General features: G+C 46.2%; 1 protein-coding gene across 2 annotated transcripts; it reads left to right on the top strand.

Annotated features, from left to right (window-relative positions):
* The first annotated feature begins 9,335 nt into the window (after positions 1-9,335).
* On the top strand, positions 9,336-16,470 carry LOC136307769 (GTPase IMAP family member 6-like). 2 transcript variants are annotated; one of them, XM_066234572.1, is made up of 3 exons: positions 9,336-9,838; positions 11,763-11,844; positions 13,867-16,470. In XM_066234572.1, exons 1-3 carry the CDS (start codon positions 9,665-9,667, stop codon positions 14,655-14,657), a joined length of 1,047 nt encoding a protein of 348 aa, XP_066090669.1. In that variant the 5' UTR covers positions 9,336-9,664; the 3' UTR covers positions 14,658-16,470. The 2 variants fall into 2 exon arrangements, with proteins under 2 accessions (XP_066090669.1, XP_066090668.1); XM_066234571.1 differs by having other exon boundaries at positions 9,345-9,838; positions 11,763-11,862.
* Positions 16,471-23,675: the final 7,205 nt, after the last annotated feature.

Here is a 23,675-nt window from a genome sequence, read left to right as displayed (position 1 = left end):
CCTGTTAAGAACAAGAGCGAGCCTGACCTGTGGTGGCGCAGTGGATAAAGCGTCAACCTGGAAATGCTGAGGTCGCCGGTTCGAAACCCTGGGCTTGCCTGGTCAAGGCACATATGGGAGTTGATGCTTCCAGCTCCTCCCCCCGTTTCTCTCTCTCCTCTCTAAAAATGAATAAAGAAAAAAAAAATTCTCTTTAAAAAAAAAAAAAAGAACAAGAGCGATTACTCTACTGATCCTGCCGATGGGATATTTTTAGTGATCAGGGTTTATCCTCACTCGTGGAAAAGATATTCTCGCGATAGTTTGCATTTCGGAAATAGAAGCTAACTTCATGGCCAAATAAAAGAAGTTAATCACGGTTTTAAACATCTGGATTTCTCTAGGACTGCAGGGTTATTACCACGTTGGATCCTAGAAAACATCCTGGTGCGGGAGGTGGGGTGCGGGGGTGAGCAGAGGGACTTAGGAAGGGGTGTCATCATGCCAGGCCTGCCTGAATCACTCCGCCTGGCCCTCTGGAAGACCAGGTTTCTAGGAACTGGAGGTGCGGAGCCAAGACTGCGGGTTGCACCCCTAGGTGAGTTAAGCACCCGGACTGTGTTCCAAGGCCAGGGAGCGCTCCCCTTATTGGCTGGGCAGGGGTGTGGTCGTAACAGCCAATATAATGGCTGGACCAGTGATATATTGGAACGGGCAGTGTAAAACGATTCTTCCTTATGAATAAACAGCTAATAGCTTGCATTCTGCTTAGAGAGGATAGCGTGACCTTTATATCAAATAGGCACAGATTATGGCAAATTAAGCACGCACATTAAAAGTCACTTTCTTACCTGAGTAACTGCTTTCATTTTGGTCCATCGCTGCTCCTGAGGGACAGAGAGACTGGAGACCTAGAAAATAGCAACAACAACCTATTAACTTTTAGTTCTGAACCATGCGAATCCTTATATGCCGAGAGCACGTTCACAGCCGTGCCTCCTTTGTTTACACATAGCTGGCGAGGTGCATGGAAAGAGGCCGACTCCCTGTGTTTTACAGAGAAATTGAGTCACTTGGGGGGTCGGGCAGCATGGTCCAAACGGACAAGGCACAGAACACCCATGGCCACAGGTTAAAGCCCCAATTCTTCCTGTTGAGCGCGATTTATTGGCATTAGACTAAGAAAACTCTCTGCCAGTAATGTGTAAACTAAATCGCAGGAAGTTTACAGTTCCTTGAAGCTGGCTTCACGTAAGCCCCAGGAAGTCACTCTAAACCATTTGCCTTAAAAATAGGGCGAATTTACTCCTTAAAAAACTGGAGGTGGTGGGGGACACAGCCTGGAAACTATAAATCAATAGGGCAGAACTTTCCTGGAAGGTGGGCTTATCTGATTTATTGATAAAAGACACAGATGGCTCCGCGTTCAAACCGGTGACCTCCCAGCTCAGCGCCAATTGCAAAAGAAAACAGAAACCCATGTCGGTCTTCTTCCTCTGTTCCCTCCACCGAGCTTCCCTGCCACAGAAAGCCCCACGGTGTGTCAGTCTGACATTCCCACTTATGCCACATAAGCAAAATAAAGAAGTTCATGTGGGAGGTGTAATCAGGAGTGATTTGCTGTCCTGTGGACCCAGTGTCGTTTCTTGTCAATAGAAAAAATGACTTCAGCTGGATAAGGAAGCCAGGCAGGCCCCCGGGAAGCTGGTCCATTCAGTTCCTTCCCACTGGGGCTGTGTCCTTGCCAGCACACGTGTGCCTAAATGCCAAGGCGCCCTGAGAAGGAAGTCAACCTCATCACTAGCAGCCAGTGTTCTGAAAGCAGTCACATGGGGGAGGAGGGAAGGTATGGGTCAGGGGACACCTCTGATAGGGGACAGCACAGAATGAGACAGGGGGGGAGCCTGACAAAAGCTGTGCTGTCCCAGTCAGACGGAGAGTGACAGTCACCAACCCTCACAGCAATGTGAAATGGCTCACTCTTGGCCTCCCTGGGAGCCCTGTCTCCCTTTCCTGTCCAGCCTGTCATTCCAGGGAACACACCTGTCAGAGATGGTGTCTACAGTAATAGCTGGGAATGTCTACACTCAGCACAATCAAATCAAAGAGTTACGGGGAGATCCTTCAAATGTTCTTGTTCCTTGTTTATCTGATGGTCATTGTAGCAGGGGAGAGAGAATAGGGGACTTAGATTGCCTTTAAATTCACAGGCCAGCAGTGACATGTGTTCCTCTCTGTACCCAACCTTCCATGAGGAGTAATCGCAGGGTCCTGACCTCACTACCAGAGAGACCAGGATGTGTGTGAACAGCACTCTGGTACACAGTGTATCACTTTGTCTTGAATTCTTCTGGTCCTTCACTGGGCAGTCCCTTCAGTGTGCTTAAAGTGCAACACAACATAGTCTAGTCCTGCTTAGTTTCAGTAATCTGTCCCTAAAAATACAGCGTTCTGTGTCAAAGTACTAACAGGGACCTATTTCCTAAGTTTGATATGTAAAACAAATGTAATGCAATCTATGTCAAACAAAAGCTTATCAATTTTCTGCATCATATATAAAATTCACAAAGCAGCTATTGAACTTTTTTTTTTTTTTTTTTTGTATTTTTCCGAAGCTGAAAACGGGGAGAGACAGTCAGACAGACTTTCTCATGCGCCCGACCGGGATCCACCCAGCACACCCACCAGGGAGCGATGCTCTGCCCACCACGGGGCGATGCTCTGCCCACCAGGGAGCGATGCTCTGCCCCTCCAGGGCGTCGCTCTGTTGCGACCAGAGCCACTCCAGCGCCTGGGGCAGAGGCCAAGGAGCCATCCCCAGTGCCCGGGCCATCTTTGCTCCAATGGAGCCTCGCTGCGGAAGAGGAAGAGGGAGACAGAGAGGAAGGAGAGGGGGAGGGGTGGAGAAGCAGAGGGTGCTTCTCCTGTGTGCCCTGGCCGGGAATTGAACCCGGGACCCCTTGCACACCAGGCAGACGCTCTACCACTGAGCCAACTGGCCAGGGCTGAACTTTTTTAAATACTAAAAACATAAAACATTGCTTTTCTGAATACCAAAAAATATTTTTCGTTTAAATAAAATAACCTGTTTGGATGGCTAGTATCATAAAGACAAGAGTTAGTGTTGGTACAGTATGGTGACTGTAGTTGTAGCACCGTATGTGGTGTGTACTTGAAATTCGCTAAGAGGGCAGGTGTTACGGGTTCTCACACACACAAATAAGGTAACTCTGTGAGGTGATGGGTGTGTGAATCAACTTGATGGTGATGCTCATGTCACAAGGTATGTGTGTATCAAACCATCACATTGTACACTCAGAATATATAGCTTTATTTGTCAATCGCCTCAATAAAGCTGGTGGGGAAAGTAATAAATAAATGAATGAATGAATGAATGAATAAATAAATGAATGAATGAATGAATAAATAAATAAATAAATAAATGAATAAATAAATAATAATAAAAAAAGGACAGCAAGTGAAGCTGGTGAGGAACCAGAACATCGTTGGTGAGAGTGTTAAATACAGAGCGTTCTGGGGGAAATGTCTGGCGTTTTCTATGTCCCTTATCAGAGGATTAATCATGTCTTTCTGCACACAGAACACATACATTTCTTGCCAAATTTATTCCTGATAATCTAACTTTTGTGTTGTTATTCTAAATTAGAATTTTTCCTTTCACCCTGTTTTCTAAAGGGTTTTTATTTTGCATGAAGGAATAAATAATTTTTGATAAATTAATTTTACAACTGTCTAATTTATTTATTTTAGTATTTCTTAAAAAAATAGTGTTTCCAAATAAGTGGTGGGGTTTTTTTTCATTATCTTGGGGCCTTTAGGTTTATCAGACTCAGTTGCAAGCAAAGATATTTTATCCTCATTTCCAAAAATATACCTTTCATTGCTTTTTCTTGTATCTGAGGTGTACATTTTAGAAAATGCCTTTTAAGGTGGATTGAAATAATTCCATGAATTGTTTTTCTCTTAACCTATTAACATTGTCATTTGTGTTAGTGAGTTTCCCAATACAGGTGAGATGTCTGTGTAAGGATGTGAAAGGTTGGCCTCCAAGGGATGCAGGCTATTGAGACGGAGGTAAGTATGTATGATGTTTATCTGGGAGTCCTCTCAAAACTGACACTTAGGAAGGAACCCAGGACTGGGCAGAGGACAGTTAAACTGCGACACTGTCTCAATAAATGCCCATCCTCAGGAAGCGTTAAGTTTGGATAGATATTCAGAATGAAGGTGAGTGGGCTAGGCTTTATAATTTCATGTACCAGTCATTGGGTGTCAATTTCCCCTGGCATGGACACTTGATACTTGACCTACAGAAAACATCTCTCCTCAGCAGAAGGCAATTTCTAATTTCTGGACAGGGCTGATAGCTCCAGCAGCTGGAGGAATAGGACCTTTTGTTTTTGTATCCTTCCTTTAGGTTTGGAGACTCAGACATTGCTTCTCTTGCCGCCTGAATAGAAGTCCCAACAGAGTGTTAAAGACCTCCTGATGGAATTTCTCCCTGCCAGGTCTCTCCTCCTGTCCTTTCTGAACACTGGCCTGTGCCCATTAGAGGAACACTGTCTCTGTATCTTATCTCTTCTAGTGATGTGAGGACAGCATTAGGGGAGGGTAAGATAGAAGTGTGGAGGGAGGGAGGAAGGAGCAGGCATGGCTGAGCGAGGGGAAGGGAGGAAGGAACAGGCATGGCTGAGTGAGAGGGCCATTTCACATTCCCCTATGGAATTTACAAGTCATTGTATTCTCATGGTTCAAGGCTATGCTGAGAAATGGCTCAAGCCAAAAAAAGTAAACCGCAGACCTTTTGAGAATCCACATTAAGATGTATTTGACAACTGTTTTGTGTAAAATATTTATTTATGAAGCAGAAATGTTGAATAGAATCTTCTGTGATGATGGTAGTTTTCAATATCTACACTGTTCAATATGGTAGGTCGCCACTAGCCAGATGTGACTACTGAGCCCTTGATTTGTGACTGGTGTGATGGAGACAATAAATTATACATTTTATTTCATCTTAATTCATATAATTAAATGGCCTCATGTGGCTAGTGGGTACCATATTGGACAGCTAGTTATCATGTATATGAGTTTTAATAAGATGGTACAAGACACTGTGTCTGTTGAAGAAGAGGGCACACAAGTTCAATATGTCCACAGATAGATAGATGTAGATAAAGATGTAGATACAGATATATAAGTATACATGACATAGATATAGATATGAATGATGAGAAAATGCAAAGTAGAAGAAACAAATTTATTTAACACCAAAATATTCTAAACACCAGGGTGGGGAGCTTTTTACTGATGAGTTGAAAATTGCAGGGGCCTCTTTTAGGCCCGAGTAGATAATTGCCCTGTTATCCAGTCTTCAATGCACTATTATATTTTGGAATCACTAAAATTTCGGAGGGTAGTCAAGCTCAAGGAAGCCCTTACTACAGTATGAATATTTGTGATAAACAACTTTCCTCAAAATGCATCGTTTGGATTCAAAATGGACTCCTGCAAATGGACCCTGTCAGACCAGTACAAACCTGACAGGACCATGTCTCGTGCTCATCTGGGTAGCTTTATTGAGGTCCACTTCGACATCTGCCTCCACCACTTCTTCCCCCACGACACACACCGCCTTAGTGCACGGAAACAGAACAATGGCGATTGTGGTTAATGTGAGTTGGGGAAGAACCCTGGCCGTGACCTTTTCAACAGTGTTGAAGTGAGCCCACAGAGATGTTCACCCCGACTGTTTCCTGAGAGCTTCCTCTGTGCTCAGGAACCTACCGCCTCCTTCTCCCCCCAACCACCTCCTGCAGAGGGACCCTGTGGTGTTTGCTTCACGTTCTTTCTGAGTTCAACTATGCCTAGAGCAGAACTTGGTTTCTGGGTGTTTTTGCCAAAAATGAAAAACAATGGTTTCTGGTTCAGTCTGCGATGGGAAACTATAGACCCAGGGCCGCTACTGAGACATGCTCTGTCCTCCCAGGGCGCAGGGAGCTGCCTTATCTGGTGTGATCTGAAGGGACTGACACCCCTCTGCTTGAACAGGCCCCTGCAGCCCACTGTTCATAGGCGGCCATTCCTCTCTTGCAAGTAAAAGTTTTCCACCAAGATGGTGTGTAGGCAAAGAAAACGCACAAGGAGAGACTGAGTTAGAGGGCAACAGAGCCGAGTACACATCCAAGTAGTTTGAGCGAAGAGTGAGAGTCACATCCTCAAATAGCAGGTATTGGCCAGAAGATTCCTTTGGTGTAATCACACCCCACTGCTCTCAGATGGGCAGTTTATTTGAAAAGCAGAGGAGCCCTGTAGGTCTAACATGCTACCAGGTCCTGGGTTTGAACATTATTCATTGAAATTGTAGAGATTGATCAACTTGCTCTCTTGCTAACTTGGTTCTTTCTTCCTGCCTCAAACCCTTCCACACTTTTAGACCCACTGGTCCAGTGCACAGTAAGTCTGCAAAGAAGCTAATTGTACTAGTTTCCATGACTCTGGGGACCATCAGAGTAAGTGGACCGTTTACATAAACTCCAAGGAGAGTCAGAAGTCTCTAGTGTTCCTGGCACGTGGCAGAGGATGGTGTAAGGGGGAAAAGAAAAAGAAACCAATCCAGCTCCATCTCTACAGGTGTCTTCATCTATTGCAAAGAAGATAAAAACCAACCCACCTGGAAAAATGGAGTCTAACAGGCAGTGTCTGATTGACAGGCAGAGGAGCATTGGTCAATGATCTCAAGTTGTCTTGGAGGAGATCACAGAGGACATTTTCACTGAAGAGTGGGGACATTTAGATATGTGAGGAGCTTTAGGGGACAAATAGACTGGTGGAAGGAAACAGCATGAATGACAGCTTAAAGGTAGAGATAAGAATTGCATGGTGGGGAAAAGTAGACACCTCTTCCATTTATTTAATTCTGGTGAAACAGTGTTATCTATCTTACTCTTATTGAACATTGACAACAACACTGGGAAGAAGGGATTATAATATCCACTTCTAAATAAGTCAGACTAAGTTCAGAAGAATAAGTTCCTTGCCCAAAGTGACACAGAGAATGAGTGTGGGGCCAGAGACTGGACTCTAACTTCCAGGACCCCAAGCTTAGTGCTGTCACCTTATCAGGTAGCAAAAGAGAAGGAGTGGGACTGTGAAGAAAGCTTGCAGCCTGATTTAAATCTGCCAATTTTAGGCCAAGAACTGTGAACTGACATATAGAACCAGTAGTCTCTTAAGCAACAGAGATGTGACCAACCTGAGTTACGTGACCTTGGCGTGGTCAGTGTAGATTAAATTAAAGAAGCAGAGTGGACAACAGGGAAGTTACTTTGCACCTGCATGAACTCCCCTTTCTCTTCCTTCGGCTACCCCTCTCTGGCTCCCTACAGGGAGTGTTTTACTTACCCACTGTGAGTCTGAGCCTCTCCCCCACTTCTCCCTCTCCTGTTTCTCTTCCCTTTCCCTCTTGCACAATATTCTTTCAACAATCCTGGTTGCCGTTCTTTCCCCATGACATCAGGTCATCGGCAGGACCCAAACTTTCCAAACATCCCCCCCACCCCCATCTTGGCTGGAGGTCCTGACCAATTCCAGAACTCATGGGTCCCAAAGGTCACAAAGAATAGAGGAGGGGCTGTGGATTTTCTGGGAAGACCACTTTAGACTCTCTGGCCAGGGTGCTCTTCAGAGACCGACCCACTCAAAGTGCATGCATGCCCCACAGCAGGCAGTGCCCAGTCCGTTCCCAGCTTCTCCCACTTCCTGGGTTGAGCACCTCAGTGGAGGAATTTGTTCCAGAGGTTGAATTAATCTGGAGAGGAAGCCATGATTTCATGTTCTGAGAGGTGGAGGAAGTTTCAGGGTTCAGGCCAACTGTCAAGCCAGGGTGTTCAGAGATGGTGGCAAGACCCCCCTTTTGTGTAGGCATGACTCGCTGGGGATGAGATGTCCTCACACAATGCCACAGTCCAGTCTTCCTCCTGGAGTTGAGTGGCATTGGGGAGGAGGGACCCTGGCTTAGCGTCATGCTTGGTAAGGCTGGTGGACATTTCTCAGTGACTGTATCACATGAGATTATGTCCTTCTGGAAATAAGCTGTACTTATAGGTGTATTTACATCTGCATTTTAGAACCGAGTTTCCTCTTGAGTATGAAAGAAAAAAATTTCAGGGGCTTTAAAAATGATCTACATTGAATTAATTCTTCAGTGCACTAAGAAATTACTGCCATTTTTATGATAGTTTTCCTTTTCCTGTATATTACATACTTTTTTTTTTATCTATGTGCTTGTGTGTTTCATCTTTTTTTTCATTTTAAGTTTTTGTTTTAGTGTAATGTACATAGAAGGAAGGGCTTGTGTAAGTTTGCGGCTCTCTGAATTGTCACAAACTGAACACAACTGAGGAATCAGCACTCAGTTAAAAAAACAGAATGTTGTTCCTTCCAGCAGTGACGTATGGGCTGGACTTCTAATAGAATAGATTAATTTTAGCTGTTATTGTTCTTTATATAAATGTAATCATGTGCTTCATATTCTTTAGTATCTGACTTTTTTTTTCCTTTGGCTTATCATCACATTTTGAGATTTTTCCCCATTATATATAATATGTAGCAATAGATAGTGTATTCTCACTGCTATATACTATCTTACTGTGTGACTATAACCCAATTTTTATATATAATTTATGATATATCATTTATATAATTAACCCAATTTCTTTGGGCTATATATTTTTTTTGGTTTTTATTTTTAAATATTTTCCAGCTATTTTATTTTATTTTCTGGCTTTATTGAGGTAAAATTGACAAGTAAAATTTTCTGTATTGAATACACAATGAAATTCTATGCAGCCAATAAAAAGAATAAAATCTTACTGTTTGCAACAACATGGATGGACCTAGAAGATATTACGCTAAGTGAAATAAACCAGACAGAGGAAGACAGATACCATACAGTTTTGCTTTTATATGAAATCTAAAGAACAAAATAAACAAACAAAACAGAAAGAGACTCATAGATACAGAGGACAAACAGTTGTCAGAGGGGAAGGGGTTTGGGGGTTGAGTGTAGTAGGTGAAGAAATTGAGAAGTACAGATCAGTAGTGACAGAATTGTCCCAGGCATATAAAGTACAGCCTAAGGAATATAGTCTTTGTATATATTGTAATAACTAGGTATGGGGCCAGGTGGATTCTTGAACTATTCAGGGAACATCCTATAAAATATGTTTCAGTTCAAGTCCACGGCCTTGTCCTGAGGGAAAATATTTAAAGGAAGGAGGAGCTGGGGTAAGAAAAGAGACTGAGTTTCTGTCACGACAGTGAAGGTGTAGGACAGCCACAGGACTCGGGCCATTCTCCAAAGTGGGAGAGTAGTTAACAACCATTCTCTTCACGTAAGATGTTCTGAAGAGTCTGTGCCTTTCCTTTAGCCTCTGAGTTCTAGTTATGCTAGTTTGACGTCAAAATAATAACAGCCTCCTGTTCTTGTTTTTCCTGCTTCTGTTAGTGAGGCTGCTGGGGACATGCACTCAGCACGTTTCTGCAAACAGCCTGGCCTGGGTGTTCCCACCCACTTCCTGTCTCTCCGCACAGCAGGCAGCTCTCTGTCCCCAGCTCCACTGGAGAACAGCTTTCCACCACGGTTTGCTGAAGAATATAAGCAATGGATTCTTTGTATTCAACAGCCTGCAATACCTTGTCCTACCTCTTCCAGTCAAGGCCCCCAGAAGACTTCGATGTGTTGGCCCCAAAAGGAGAAACCGGGAACTCACAAGAGCCCACGGTCCTGGAAATCAGGGGACATGGCCATTCCTCCTGTTCAACAGCCAGCCGGGCTGTAAGTCCCAGGATGTGAGTGAGTGTGCCTGTGTCTGTGTGTATGTTTGTGTATGTGTTGCATTTGTAAGTGTGTGTGTGTGTGTGTTGTTTTTATATGTGTTATGGTGGTGTGTTTGCATGTTGTGGGTATAAACGTATGTATTTGTGCTTGTGTGTGTATGTTGTGTATATGTTTGTGTGTATGGTGTTTCAGTGTTGTTTTTGTATGTGTTTGTGAGAATGCATATGTTGTGTGCATACTGGTGTGTTGTGTTCATGGGTATATGTTGTGCATGTGTTGTTTGTGAGTATATAAGTGAGTTGTGTGTGCTGTGTTTTTGTATGTGTTATGTTTGTGCATTTATGTTTTTGAGTGTATGTTGTGTATATATTTGTGAGTTTATGTGTGAGTTGTATATATTATGTTTTTCTTCTGTGTGTTGTGTGTTTACTTGTGTATGTTGTGTTTGTGAGTATATGTGTTTCAATTTTATGTATTATGAGTTTTTCTTGTGTGTTTGAGTACATTGTGTGAGCGGCATGTGTTTTGTGTTTGTGTGTGTTATGTCTGTGTGTACGCGTGTTTGTTGCATATATGTGTGTGTTTGTGGTATTAGGAAGAGCCGTGGCTAAAAAGTGGAGAGGACTTTGTACCCTTTGTGCCCTGCCTCAAAGTCACTGCTGAATCTCGGGGACAAAGCTTCAGTGAGTTTCACTTCCTGAGAAACATAACAGGGTGACGTATGTGCTCCGTGTTCTGTATTGGACACAGCACTACAGAGTGTAGCAAGGCGGGGGCACTGGTCAGGGCAGGACCTATGGAAACCCCGCGAGTCAGGTGTCCCCACACCCCAGATCCTTCACCTGGAGACGGTCCCTGGCTGTGTCTTTCCGAGTGTCCTGCGTGTCCTGGCAAACAGTCCTAGGGTCATGTACTTTCTGTCCCAGCCCCACAGAGGAGCTCGAGCAGACACAGCAGGATGGGACAGGGAACTACGAGGCAGTACGGGTCACAGCAGGGTACATTTCTCTGTCACCAGGAGGAGGACAGGAGCTCCTGGTGGGGTGACATGGCCATTTTTTCTAAGACAAGGAGTTGCTCTAGAAAATATCATAAAATGTGTTAGAATCTTATAAGGAGCACAGGGACATCTAGCTCAGGACCAGCATTCACACTTATGGGGACACTGAGATCCAAGCAGGGTGACCATGCTAATGGATGGTCATGAAGATGGGCACTGAGGTCTGGCTACTGGCAGGATTGTCCCCAAAACATGAAATTCCTGTGCCAAGGCTATTGGCCCCCTCACCACAGTGCCCTCCCACGTACCTCGGGCCTCCGCCATCCTCACTGCCAGGCCTTCCCCAGGGGCCAGCCCAGGCGCCTGGACGCCCAGCCCCTGCAGCCAGCCCTGCACCGCAGCTTACCACTCATGCCCTCTGCACCACTGGCCACATATCTCCCCACCACCTGGGGACGTCTCCCCACGGCCATGGAACATCTCCCCACCACCTGGGGACATCTCCCCACCACCCCGAGACATGATAGCGGACCTGCTTCTGCATCTCTGCCCCTTCCTCCTCCTCACAGGGCAGCCCCCGGACCCGCGGTCCACCCGGATACCATCCGTTCCTCAGGCTGCAGGCTGACTGCACCTTCTCCGTGAAATCACGTAAACTCAGGATAGAAACCACAGAGGAGAGGGAGAGACAGGCAGAGAGAAACACAGAGGGAGGGAATGGACAGACAGACACAGAAATGAGAGAGAGAGACAGACAGAGAAAAACCATTCCCTAAAAAAGGTAGAGAATGTCTCAGACCTTCCTCCTCTCTCCTCACGCAGTCCACCCCCACCCAAAGCAATGCAAAATACTTCCTTCTAGCAAGAGAAAGGCCTCTTAAAACTCGGTTGAACCATCAGGCAGACCTGTTATTTCTCCAGGTGGAGGAAGAGTATGAGCTGACTCCCCCGGACAGTCCCACAGCTGTGCCGCCCCTGCGACCTGAGCAAGACCTGTCTGGAGGTGAAACGACTTCCCAGGGTACGGGGACCTGAGAGAGGTGTGGGCACGGCCTTGTGAGGTGCGGAGGTGTGCTTGGAGAGGCAGCGGGGCACTGCGCAGTCAGGATGCCCCCATCAGAGAGTGGGTGGGGCCTTGCCTACCCTGACCCAGTAAGAGGGAAAGGCCCCAGGCAGACACAGTGGGAGAAAGGAGGTGACAGAGGGCATCAGTCATGACCTCAGGAAGGGGGTGTGACAGATGACGCACCCTAGAGAAGGCTTGTAAGCCAACAGGCCCTGTGGGGGCTCCCAGCATGTTCAGATGTGGCAGCGTTCAAGGTCACAGGGGCTGTGACCGAGCAGCAGCCTCAGACCTGGGCTGGGCCTTCTCAGGGGTTCTCCCCCTAAGCTATTGCTGTCAGGGTCAGGAGCTTAACAGTCATGGGCTGAACTCCATCCTCTGTCTAACCCGGGGAGAGAGAGTTTAGGAGTGCTGGCACCCATCCATTTCCTGGCCAGAAGAAATGACTTGTGTTTCATTATATATTTGAACACAAATGACTTTCCTCACTATATGCACGTCAGTGGCCTGAGTAATTGGGAGAGAGCCATATTAATAAACCTCATGGAAAATTACCAACACAGATGCTGACACCTGGTTTGCCCTTTCTCGTGGCAATCGAGGTTAAATATTGCTTCTAAAACCCTCTCCTGAGCTGCAGCAGTAGATTTGGTGTGCATTGGCTTCAGGCTTGCCCAGATGGGGGTTACTGTCCTCAGGCAGCTTCTGATCAGTGAGGGTGAACACACCACCTTCACAGTCCTCTCAGAGCCTACTGGGGGACTGGAGGGAGCCAGCATCCTCAGTCAGAACTGGCTGGTGGGTCAGCCAGCCGAGGATGCCCATCCGCCTCTGGGAGGGTCAGGGTTGTCACTGAGACATGTCCACGTTTACAGTGAGACACAGACTTGGAAACCAGAGGTGCCCTTTGATGGGTCTCTATGTGCTCTGGGTCTGAAACTCCAAAGGCCAGGAGAAGGAACGCTCTTCCCCTCCTTCAGCCCCTTGTTCCTAAAACCTCACCATTAGATTTTTCAATATTACGTTGGCAGATCCAAGACAATCTCTCTCCCAGTGGTTCCTGTATTCAGCTGGGTGGGACTATTCAGCCCAAGTGTCAAGGATGTAGCCTAAGAATGTGGCCCCAGTGTGCCCCTGTGCTGTGGAGCCAGAGGTCTGGCTGCGAAGTCCCACCGTCCCCACGTTCTCTGTTGGAAAAGCTGACGGAGGTGATGTGGTCAGTCGCCTAAGGGACAAGACGTAGACACAGATGCCACACCCTGAGGAATTCAAAACAGGGACTCAAACAGGCATTTGTACACTCAGGTTCGCTGCAGCCTTATTCACAATAGCAAAAATGGAAACAACTCAAGTGTCCATATATAAATAAACAAAATGTGGTCCATCCATAAAGTGGAATATTACTCAGCCATGAAAAAGAGGGGAATTGTGACACATGCCACAGTATAGATGAATCTGGAAAACACTCCTCTAGGTAAAATAAACCAGAGACAAAAAGTCATATGTGCAGGAATCTGCTTATCTGAGGTCCTTAGAATAGTATAATTCATAGAGACGGAAAGTAGACTGCTGGTTAGAGAGGTTCAGCAGAGGGAGGAATGAATCATTCTTTTGTAGGGACAGAGTTTCTGTTCCGGGTGATCAAAAGTTCTTGAGATGCATAAAAGTGATGACCACACAACAATGTGAAGGCACTCATGCCACTGAATTGTACACCGGAAAACAGTTAAAACACTGATTTTTATGTTATGTATATTTTACCACAATACAAAAAAATTTTTGTTTAAAGAGAAGAATGTGAGCCCCGGGCAGGTCCATGGTGCAGTTGCTGATCTTTGTCCCCCCTGCCAGAACAACCAGCCCCTGAGGTCAGGGAGCTTATCCAGGGGTGAGGCCACTGATGAAGCTGAATGGGGTGCCTGGGCTCTAACCCACTCCCTTCACTCTCTCCTGACGCTCCAGGTCCGAGGGCGGAGGAGCAGACCCCCCAGAGACTGAGGCTCCTCCTGGTGGGGAAAACTGGCAGCGGGAAAAGCGCGACAGGGAACAGTATCCTGGGCAGGGCAGCGTTCACGTCCAAGCTCAGCGCTAAACCAGTGACCACGGCCGTCTGCAGCGGGACCAGAGACTGGGCCGGGAAGACACTGGAGGTGATCGACACCCCCGATGTGTTGTCCCCGCAGCTCCCACTAGCTGAGGCCGCTCAGGGCTGCTGTGCGGCCATCGCCTCCTCCTCCCCAGGGCCACACGCGGTGCTCCTGGTGACAGAGCTGGGCCGGTTCACCGCGGAGGACCAGCAGGTGGTCCGGCGCCTGCAGGAGGTCTTTGGAGTGGGCGTCCTGGCCTACACCGTCCTGGTGTTCACGCGGAAGGAGGACCTGGACGGTGGCTCTCTGGACGAGTACCTGCGGGAGACCGACAACCGGGAGCTGGCCTGGCTGGACGCTGTCTGCGGGCGCCGCCACTGTGGCTTCAACAACAGGGCAGAGGGCGCGGAGCAGGAGTCCCAGCTGCAGGAGCTCCTGCGGCAGGTCGGGGTGGTCCTGTGGGAGCACGAGGGCCGCCACTACAGCAACGAGATGTACCGACACTGCGGGCAAACCCTGCTCGCGGACATGCAGGGCCGGTGGTCAGCCCCGGGCCACGGCGCGGAGGACAGGCCCCAGGACGAGTCCTGCTGGGAGGGCCTGAGACTCATCCAGAGGGCATCTGAGGACACTCACAAACGCCTCCTAAGGGGGGCACCCATCTGAGCACGTGGCGGACTCCAGCCAGGGACAGCTGCTTCCAGCGAGCCTCCCTCAGCCCTGTGTCCCCTCCTGCCGGCTCTTGCCCTCCCTGGGTCACTGCCCAGGCCCATCTCCAGGTAACTGTCGGGTGGGTCCCAGAGTCTGCAGCTCCCTTCCGGGTCCTTCCTCACATCTCTCGAGCACGTGGTGCTCCTTGCTCTGTGCCCTGCAGCACGCTGTCCCAGGGGGCACCTCTCCTGGCATTGACATCACATTTCCTCACATTCTTCTCTGCACCCCTATAGAAGCAAAGCTTCCAGAGGGCAGGTCGCGCCTCATTGTCATGTGACCCCCTCAGCGTCCTGGTCACTGGGATCAGTCCTTAAAGGATGATAGCAAACCAGTGTGGGATGTTGACAAGGTGACTTCACAGCCCCTGGGGTTTGTCCTGGCCCATAAAGGGGACAGGCATAGTGACTTTTAAGGTACCTGCTGTGCGTGGTGAGTCAGGACACAGCAATGGCTCTGAGGCATGTGGGGAGGCAGCTGTGGGGCTGGGGAGGAGAAAGCAAGTAGGAAGAGGGAGGAGGCAGGACGAACAGACCTTTTATTCTCCTCTGAAAGGGGCTCTTGAATCCCAACGAACAAGCCTCCTGAGAAATTCGTGGTGGGAATGAGCAGAGGGTGAGCGGTATCCCGGAGCCAGGCCTGGTCAGAGGTGGCCCCTACACCTGGTACTGGACACGGGGCCCAGGAGAAGCACTTCCCTAAGAACGACTTAGGTTGAGGATGTTGTCATTAGGGTCCCCTCTCATTGTATCTGCCTTCTGATGGTAGAAAACAAACGTGATTTTTAACCCTGTCTCAGCCTGACCTGCCACCCCTTCCCTTATCATTTGCTAGTGGGGAGAAAGCATGCCTGGGGTCAGTGTCTGGGGGTGTGATGGGGTTCCCTAGTAAGGTATTGGGGGTCACATAGAGGGGGGCAGAGAAGAAAGGGAACCCGCAAAGGTGGCCGGTGAGTGACTTAAACATCATAGGGAGCAGCCTGCCTGGGAAGAGAAAGAAGTCTATGTGACGTGGGTGTCTTTCTGGAGGCCGACTCTTACAGACAGGGACATAGGAGCGGTGTGGACTGGGACCAGAAGACAGCAGGGTGGTGGGTGGGCCCTGCCTCTGATTGGCAGGTGCCATCTAACCTCATCAAGAGCCTGACACACCTCAGATGCACTTCAGCTGTTGTGATGTTTAAGATGCATCTTGGGGAGTCCGACCACCTGAGGAAAACAGGATAGTAAGTAACAGGGGAAATGCCCCTGATAGACCGCTATTTTCCTTTCTTTAAGCCCTGAAACAGAGGGTTTCCAGCCACCTTCAGTGGGAAGGAGCAGAAAGTGGAGGTGGAGTGACAGTTCTATGGGACAGCCAGAAGTCAGAGACGCAGCTCAGAGACACAGCCTCAGGTCTGCCGCAAGGCTCACCCGCTGCTCAGAGACCCTCCAACAACAGAGACCCTATCAGGACTTCTGTCCTCTAGTTCGGAAGTCACAGCACTCACCTTCCCCAGACACAGGGCGCCTATGAATGCCAGAGCGTGTCTTGTGCTGATTGATTCAGAAAACTGTCTCAAGGCAGATTGGAGACCCATTTAGGTGTATCCATAAGGGAGCCTTCATGCCAGAACCCTTTATTAAATCACTAATTCACTTTCCGTGGACTGGAACACAAGTTACCCGTTAGGTCTTCCCACTCCCCACCACCCACATCAGAATGTTCAATTCTGTTCCTGTTTTCTGCTTTTCTAATCCTTGTGAATAAATTGTTGATTTGATTGCAATGGCTTCGACTTTCTCATTTAGGTGTTTCCTTCATTCTCAGGAACTTATCCTTCTATGTCGGGTCGGGAACCTATGGCTCGTGAGCCAGATGTGGCTCTTTTGATGGCTGCATCTGTCTCACAGTCAAATCTTTAATAAAAAATAATAATAAGGTTAAAAATATAAAACAATCTCATGTATTACAATCCATTCATTTCCTACCTCTCATGTTCATGGTTGCAGGTAGCTGGAGCCAATCACAGTTGTCCTCTGGGACAACATCAAATTTTTATTGGATAATGCGTAACGTACATGGGTCATTGTATGGCTCTCATGGAATTACATTTTAAAATATGTGGCTCTTTCAGCCAAAAAGGTTCTCGACCCCTGTTCTATGTGAAGGTTAAAATCCTGTCCAGTCTTCAGAAAGAACCTTATTGGTGTTCCAGTTGGAGTTTGTCTCACACTTCTGTACTATGTTTGGGAGAATTGGTAAATACTTCAAGTATACGTGAGTCAAGGACATCTTGTTTCTAAGTCAAGGACTCAAAACTTCAGAGCAACTGAGTAAAAAGTTAAAACCATTTGCATTTCCATTAGAATAACAAGATGAATTTCTTTAAATGTTGTTGTTATTACTTCATGAATTTCATAATAGAAAATACAAGCAATTCACCAAATGACACCCATTTGGTGATTCTAAATGGCAACTCACTCAAAACATATCATTCAGTAAAAAATTCTAAAGGGGGCCCTGGCAGTTTGGCTAAGTGTGTAGAGTGTTGGCCAGATATGTGGATGTCCTGGGTCCAATACCTGGTCAGAGCACACAGGAGAAGTGACCATCTGCTTCTCCCTCCCTCCCCCTCTCCCTTTCTCTCTATCTGTCTCCTCCTCTCTCATAGCTATGCTCAGTTGGAGCAAGTTGGCCCCAGGCACTGAGGATGGCTCCATGGCTTTGCCTCAGGCAGTAAAATAGCTCAGTTGCAGAGCAACAGAGCAACAGCTTCAGATGGGCAGAGCATTGTCCCAATGGGGGCTTGCCAGGTGGATTTCTGTAGGGGTATATGTGGGAGAACCTGTCTCTCTCCCTCCTCTCCACTCACTGAATAAAAAATAATAAATAAATAAATAGATTTAACAACTGAAGAAATGTAAAACATTTCACCATAAAACACAGTGTTGTTGTTTTGGCAGGAATACATTTTATTGTGGTCCAGGCACTGCTCCTGGAAGCCTCCATCGTTCCTCCTCCTCCTCATCCTGCTCTCTCATTAGTGCAGTCCCCCCACCCTGTCTTCCCCACCTGCCAAGTCTCCACAAGGAGCTTTCCTCAGAGCTGTAGGAGGGGTGAGCTACAGCGCTGCCCAACTAACAATGCCTGTCTTAAAGAATTCCCCCATCTAAGAAGAAATGTAAACCCCGGGGGTGGGAATGGTGGGTACAGGAAGCAAATTGGTAATACAAGTAGTTTCAAATCCTTTAAACCTGTCAGATGAGAATTTTAATCATTATTTGGCACAAATCCTTTATGATGGAAACATCTGCTGAAGACCCCAGTGGCAGACCCTAACGCGAATCCGAAAAGGGACCACAAGGACCATCTCCGGGGTCCATTCCTGTGATGCAGAGAACAGGGCGGGACAATCCCTGGTGCCATGTTTACAACAGAGGAGTAAGCGCAGCTGAATTATTCTCCTAAGCATCCTCCTCCCATCTGCACTGCTTATGGGAACATTCCTGTCCTGATTCCAAGACATCAGCAGGGCTTCCACCTGTTCGAGGCTGGGTATGCCGGGACAAAGTGTCAGCTCTATCGTGCATTCTCATTGCTGGTTGTCTCAGTGTGCTGACACTGCCATCACGGTGAGTGGTACACCATCTTGTACCAAATTCCTGGTGAACAGGAGACCTCACTAAATGGTTTCCACCCTCCCCTTTGGAGCCTTGCTGAAAGTGGGCTCAGGGTACTTCCCCACAGCATGGAGAGTCCCAAATCTGTCTTGCTCCTTCCAGAACTTTCTGAGCACACTTCCTCAGAAAGAAAGAGGAGGAGTTCAGCCCCCCCACCCCCCAGGAAAGATAGTCTGGGATGACACTTCATAAATTCTCACCTTCTCACAAAAGGCAAAGGGTTTGACCTCTTTCGGGATGTGAGCTCATTACCTACTATGGCTTTTCCTCGGCAGAAAAGGGAAACAGACCAACCTCTCATTCCTTAGGCTTGTTGAGACCTCTTCCTACTATTGTTTCCTGTTTTCTATTTTATTTATTTATTTATTTATTTATTCATTTTAGAGAGAGAGGGAGGGAGAGAGAGAGAAGGGGGAGGAGCAGGAAGAATCAACTCCCATATGTTCCTTGCCTGGATAAGCCCAGGGTTTTGAACTGGCGACCTCAGCATTCCAGGTCGACGCTTGATCCACTGCGCCACCACAGGTCAGGCATTTTCTGTTTTTTAAACACAGGAAACAGACTGCCCTCTCCCTTTTAGCTGGAGATGACCCATTTCTGACCTGCACTTCAATTCCTTGTTCCATTTCCTCTGCAGAGTACAGAGTGTGCTCTGTCAAGAGGATCTGGTGAGTCTGACTGGTTTGGTCCCTGCTCTTTGGTTGCCGGGTGGCTACATATGTGCCACTGGCTCCCTTCCTTCCAGAGAGGAGAATAAAGATCCCTAACTTGGCCTCTGGTCCCTACTTCATCTTTATTGGGCAATTTGAGACTTCTTGTTTGTTTATTTTAGAGAGACAGAGAGATGCTTTCACTTGTTGTTCCACTTAGTTGTGCACTCAGTGGTTGCTTGTGGGAGACTGCAAGTGAAGTGGCAAAGCTCTTGTAAGTTCGAGGCTTAGCAAAAGGCTAAGTTCTCCCCCCACTCCTCCATATTGGCTTTAAAGCTGAGTATCTGTACTCATCCCAATCCCCCACCTCACTTGCTTAGTGAAGTTCATAAAGGCTAAGTTTTTCTCCACACCAACATGTTAGCTGTGATGCTGGATTGTTCCTAACTCCTCCTATCGTCCATGTCCCTTCGAGAGACTGGAGGCAATTTCCTTTTTATTCTCTGTTTTGTGAAGTTAAGATGTTAGGCAGGGTGGAGGGTTTCCTGCACTTGGGAAAATTCTTGGATTTCCTTGAAAATGTGACTGTTTTAATGATCTCTTTGATTTGTTAATGACTTCACTTTGCCCTATAAATAAAGCAGGTAGGGGGTGGAGACTTACTTCTCGCAATCTGTCTTTTCCATCACAGAGAGTCCTCCCAAGCCTACCTTTTTTCTCTTTAAGCCTATTTTCTTAATTCTGCGCCATTCCCACTCAGGACCTGGAATTACTAGTGGTGCTGGTTCGCAGCAGTTGCTTCTCACATGTGCCCTCACTGGGGATCCAACTGCAACCCTGGTGTTTGGGGACAATGCCTTAACCAGCCAGGGCCAATCCTAAACTTTGGTGTGTCTACTTTTTCTTCAATACCCAGGAGGAGAGAAAGGTCTTTGGTGCCTGGGTATAGCTGCTAACATTTGAAAATGCCTTGAATGTTAATGAGGTGACATCCTTTTTCCCTTTTCAAACAGAAGAATTTTGTTGCAGTGCCTTCCACCTCAGAGTGTGGGCCTGGAGCGGCAGCAGCAACACCTGAACTCATTAGAAACCCAGATCTCAGGCTCCACCCCTCACCTGCTGAATCAGAAGCTTTGAATTTTAACAAGCCTGGAGGGCTGGGGGCTCTGGTGAATGCTAGGATCACAAAATACAGAGTTTCACAAAATACCGATGAGTTCCATAAAGAAGAAATGCTACAAACTACACTTTCTGATGCAATAACAACAGAAATCACTTTAGAAATAAAAAGGTTCCTTCATCTAGAAATTAAAAGACCTTCTATTAAACATTCCTGTGGAAAAGAAAAAAAATACAGAGACTTTAGACTTTCTTAACAATCACAATAATGAAACTACTGAGTGTCAGAAGCTATAGGATTGATTTAAGGGAGGCTCAGAGGAAAATGCTTCCCATCAAAGACTTTTCAATAAATATAAAACAATGAAAATAATTTAAATTCTTAATTTAAAAAAGATTAGAAAAAGAATGATAAAGCAAACCAAAACAAAGCACAAGTATAGAAAACAACAAAATTCAGTAGAGAACTAAAATAATATATTTAGACCTCATTAATAAATCAATATACTGGTTTATTAAAAAAATTAGCAAACTACTAAGTTATCCAAGAAAAAAAAAGAAAAGACAACGAGAAACAACCATTGAAACAGAAGAAATTGTAAAAATTTAAAAACTTTTTCAAGCCTTGGCCGGTAGACTCAGTGGTAGAGTGTCGGCCTGGCGTGCAGAAGTCCCGGGTTCAATTCCCGGCCATGGCACACAGGAGAAGTGCCCATCTGCTTCTCCACCCCTCCCCCTCTCCTTCCTCTCTGTCTCTCTCTTCCCCTCCCGCAGCGAGGCTCCATTGGAGCAAAGATGGCCCGGGTGCTGGGGATGGCTCCTTGGCCTTTGCCCCAGGCGCTAGAGTGGCTCTAGTCACGACAGAGCGACGCCCCGGAGGGGCAGAGCATCGCCCCCTGGTGGGCAGAGCATCGCCCCCTGGTGGGTGTGCCAGGTGGATCCCAGTCGGGCGCATGTGGGAGTCTGTCTGACTGTCTATCCCCGTTTCCAGCTTTGGAAAAATACAAAAAAAAAACAAACATTTTCAAGTAAATTTGAAAACTTGAATGAAATGGATAATGTCCTAGGGAAATACAGATGACCAAAATTGTGTCCATTAGAGAGAGAAAATTTAAATAAAACAATTTTCATGGAAGAGAAGGAGAAAGCTATTTTTAAAAAGACACCACAAAGTAACCACCAGGGCCAAACTGTTTTGCATGGAAATTCTTCCAAATCTACAAAATCCACAGTTACGATGCTCTTTAAATTGTCCCAGAACATGGAAAATAAATAGAAATTTCCTTATTGCCTTTTCAAAACAAATACAACATCAGTAACCAAAGCCTGATAATGACAGTATGAAAAGATAAATCTCTAGACTGAATATCAATACAAAAGTACTAAATACAATAATAGCAAATGGGACCTGGCCAGGGGGCTCAGTGGTAGAGTGTAGGCCCGATGTGTGGATGTCCTGGGTTCAATTCCCAATCAGGGTACATTGGAAAAGCAACTATCTGCTTCTCTAACCCTCCTACTCTCCCTTTTCTCTTTCTATCTCTCTCTTCCCCTCCCACAGCCATGGCTCGATTGGAGCAAGTTGTCCCCGTGTGCTGAGGTTGGCTCTATGGCCACTCCTCAGGTGCTAAAATAACTCAGTTGCCTAGCATTGGAGCAAGGATCTCAGATGAGCAAAGCATTGACCTATAGGGGGCTTGCCAGGTGGGTCCCGGTCAGGGTGCATTCAAGAGTCTGCCTCCCCTCTTATCATTTAAGAAAAATAAAAATAAAATAAAATAATAACAAATAGACTCCAAAACCACATGAAGAATGTGATACATCATGATCAGGTGAAACTCAAATTGGAAATGAAAAACCAGTTCAATACTAGGGAATTCACAGACATCATTTACTTTATGAATAGTTTTAAGGAGAAGAATTCTAAGATTCTTCCCATAGATGATTTTTTAAAGGCCTTTGACAAAATTCAATTGCCATTCATGATAAAAACTCAAGAAAATAGTAACTGAGGGATACTTGCTTAATGTGATTACACACACACACAAATACATACCATACACTCCTGTTGTCCAATATCTCACTTACTTAACTGGAAAACACTGAAGGCATATTCAAGAACAAAGCAAGCATGCCCATCCACTACTATTCAACATTATAATAGAGGTTTTATCCGATGCAATTAGACAAGGCAAATCAATTAGGGGCATAAGAATAAATAAAGTAGAAGTGGTAAAGAAACTTGTGGTACATACAAAAGGTAGAATACTACTCATTGGTAAAAGAGAACAGCTATTGACCCAAGGAACTTGAATGATTCTGAAAATCATTATCCTACGTGAAGGAAACCAGTCCCAATAAGGACATGATTTTACTTTTTCTAGATTCTCTGTGGCTGGTATAAAATCTTCCGCCAGATTTGAACAAACACTCACTGCTAATGAGTGGATGAATAGGTATAAACTCCCAACATTCTTCAGAGAAGGGAACATGCCTCATTCTTCTGTTGTCTTAATCACAATGCATGGTACTTACCAAGCACCCTCCTTGTCTGCCTCTGCCCTGGAGATAAATGGGCAACACTGTTCTCAGGGCATTTCACCTGAGCCTCTCATGTCCTCACTGCTTCTCAAGAGCAGAACCTCTACTTTGCCTCATCTATGCAGCATGAACCCGAATGCTAGGGTAAGAATAATTGAGTGCATGAACACAGAAAATAACCACAAAGAAGATAAAGACTTTTTTCATGTTAATTCTGTATTTACTCTTTCTTCTTAAGCATGTGTGGCTCTTTGGTTAAATATGTGCTCCTAGAAGCTACTGATGCAATAGGATATTAAATTCCAACCTCAGGATTCTGTCTGAAAGTCCAAAGATGAAAATGGACACCCCATGCACCCTGTCCTGCAGAGAGAAACCAAACCTGGCTCACTGTGAGGGCTGTTTCTGAAGGAATCCTGAGCTGCTTCCTGTGCTGCCTCTCTTATTCTGGAGCCTGTGCTCACGTGTGCTAAATGTACAGTCTAATCTCACCTGTGTTTGGGGAATAAAGGAAAGGTGTATGTACTACTGGGGACAACTTGATGTGGGGCGTGGACAGGCCACTTTCAAGATAGTAGAGCAAGGACACTTGGTGTGTGACCAGGACATGCTTGTAGCACATGGCAATGTGCTCTGTGAAGTCCTAGGAAGAATGAGGGTAGAAGAACCCAGTGGTAAAGGGGCAGATTAACTACTGTTATCCATGTATTAAAGGGATTTGTTTTAACCAGGAAACCCACAAAGGTCTCAGAAACCCTGGTCACACATAATTTCTATCAGCACATCATGAATGACTCCCTGGAGAATGTGGTTTGAAGAGCAGAGTTAAGAATGTGGTTCCAACTTTCAGGGAAAAGAAAAGGAGACATCTTAGGGTATAGCCAAACGAAACTCCAAAATTAACTTGAACTTCTACCAAAAATTGAAATTCATACCTGTGTTCTTAAAAGAAATATTAGAGGTATTTTTTTAAGATAAAAAATTGTCCAGGCTTGCACAAA

Source organism: Saccopteryx bilineata, chromosome 6, assembly GCF_036850765.1.
Source record: "Saccopteryx bilineata isolate mSacBil1 chromosome 6, mSacBil1_pri_phased_curated, whole genome shotgun sequence".
NCBI lineage: Eukaryota > Metazoa > Chordata > Mammalia > Chiroptera > Emballonuridae > Saccopteryx > Saccopteryx bilineata.
The sequence above is the reverse complement of the archived record's forward strand: the minus strand, read 5'-3'. Positions and strand labels throughout refer to the sequence as shown.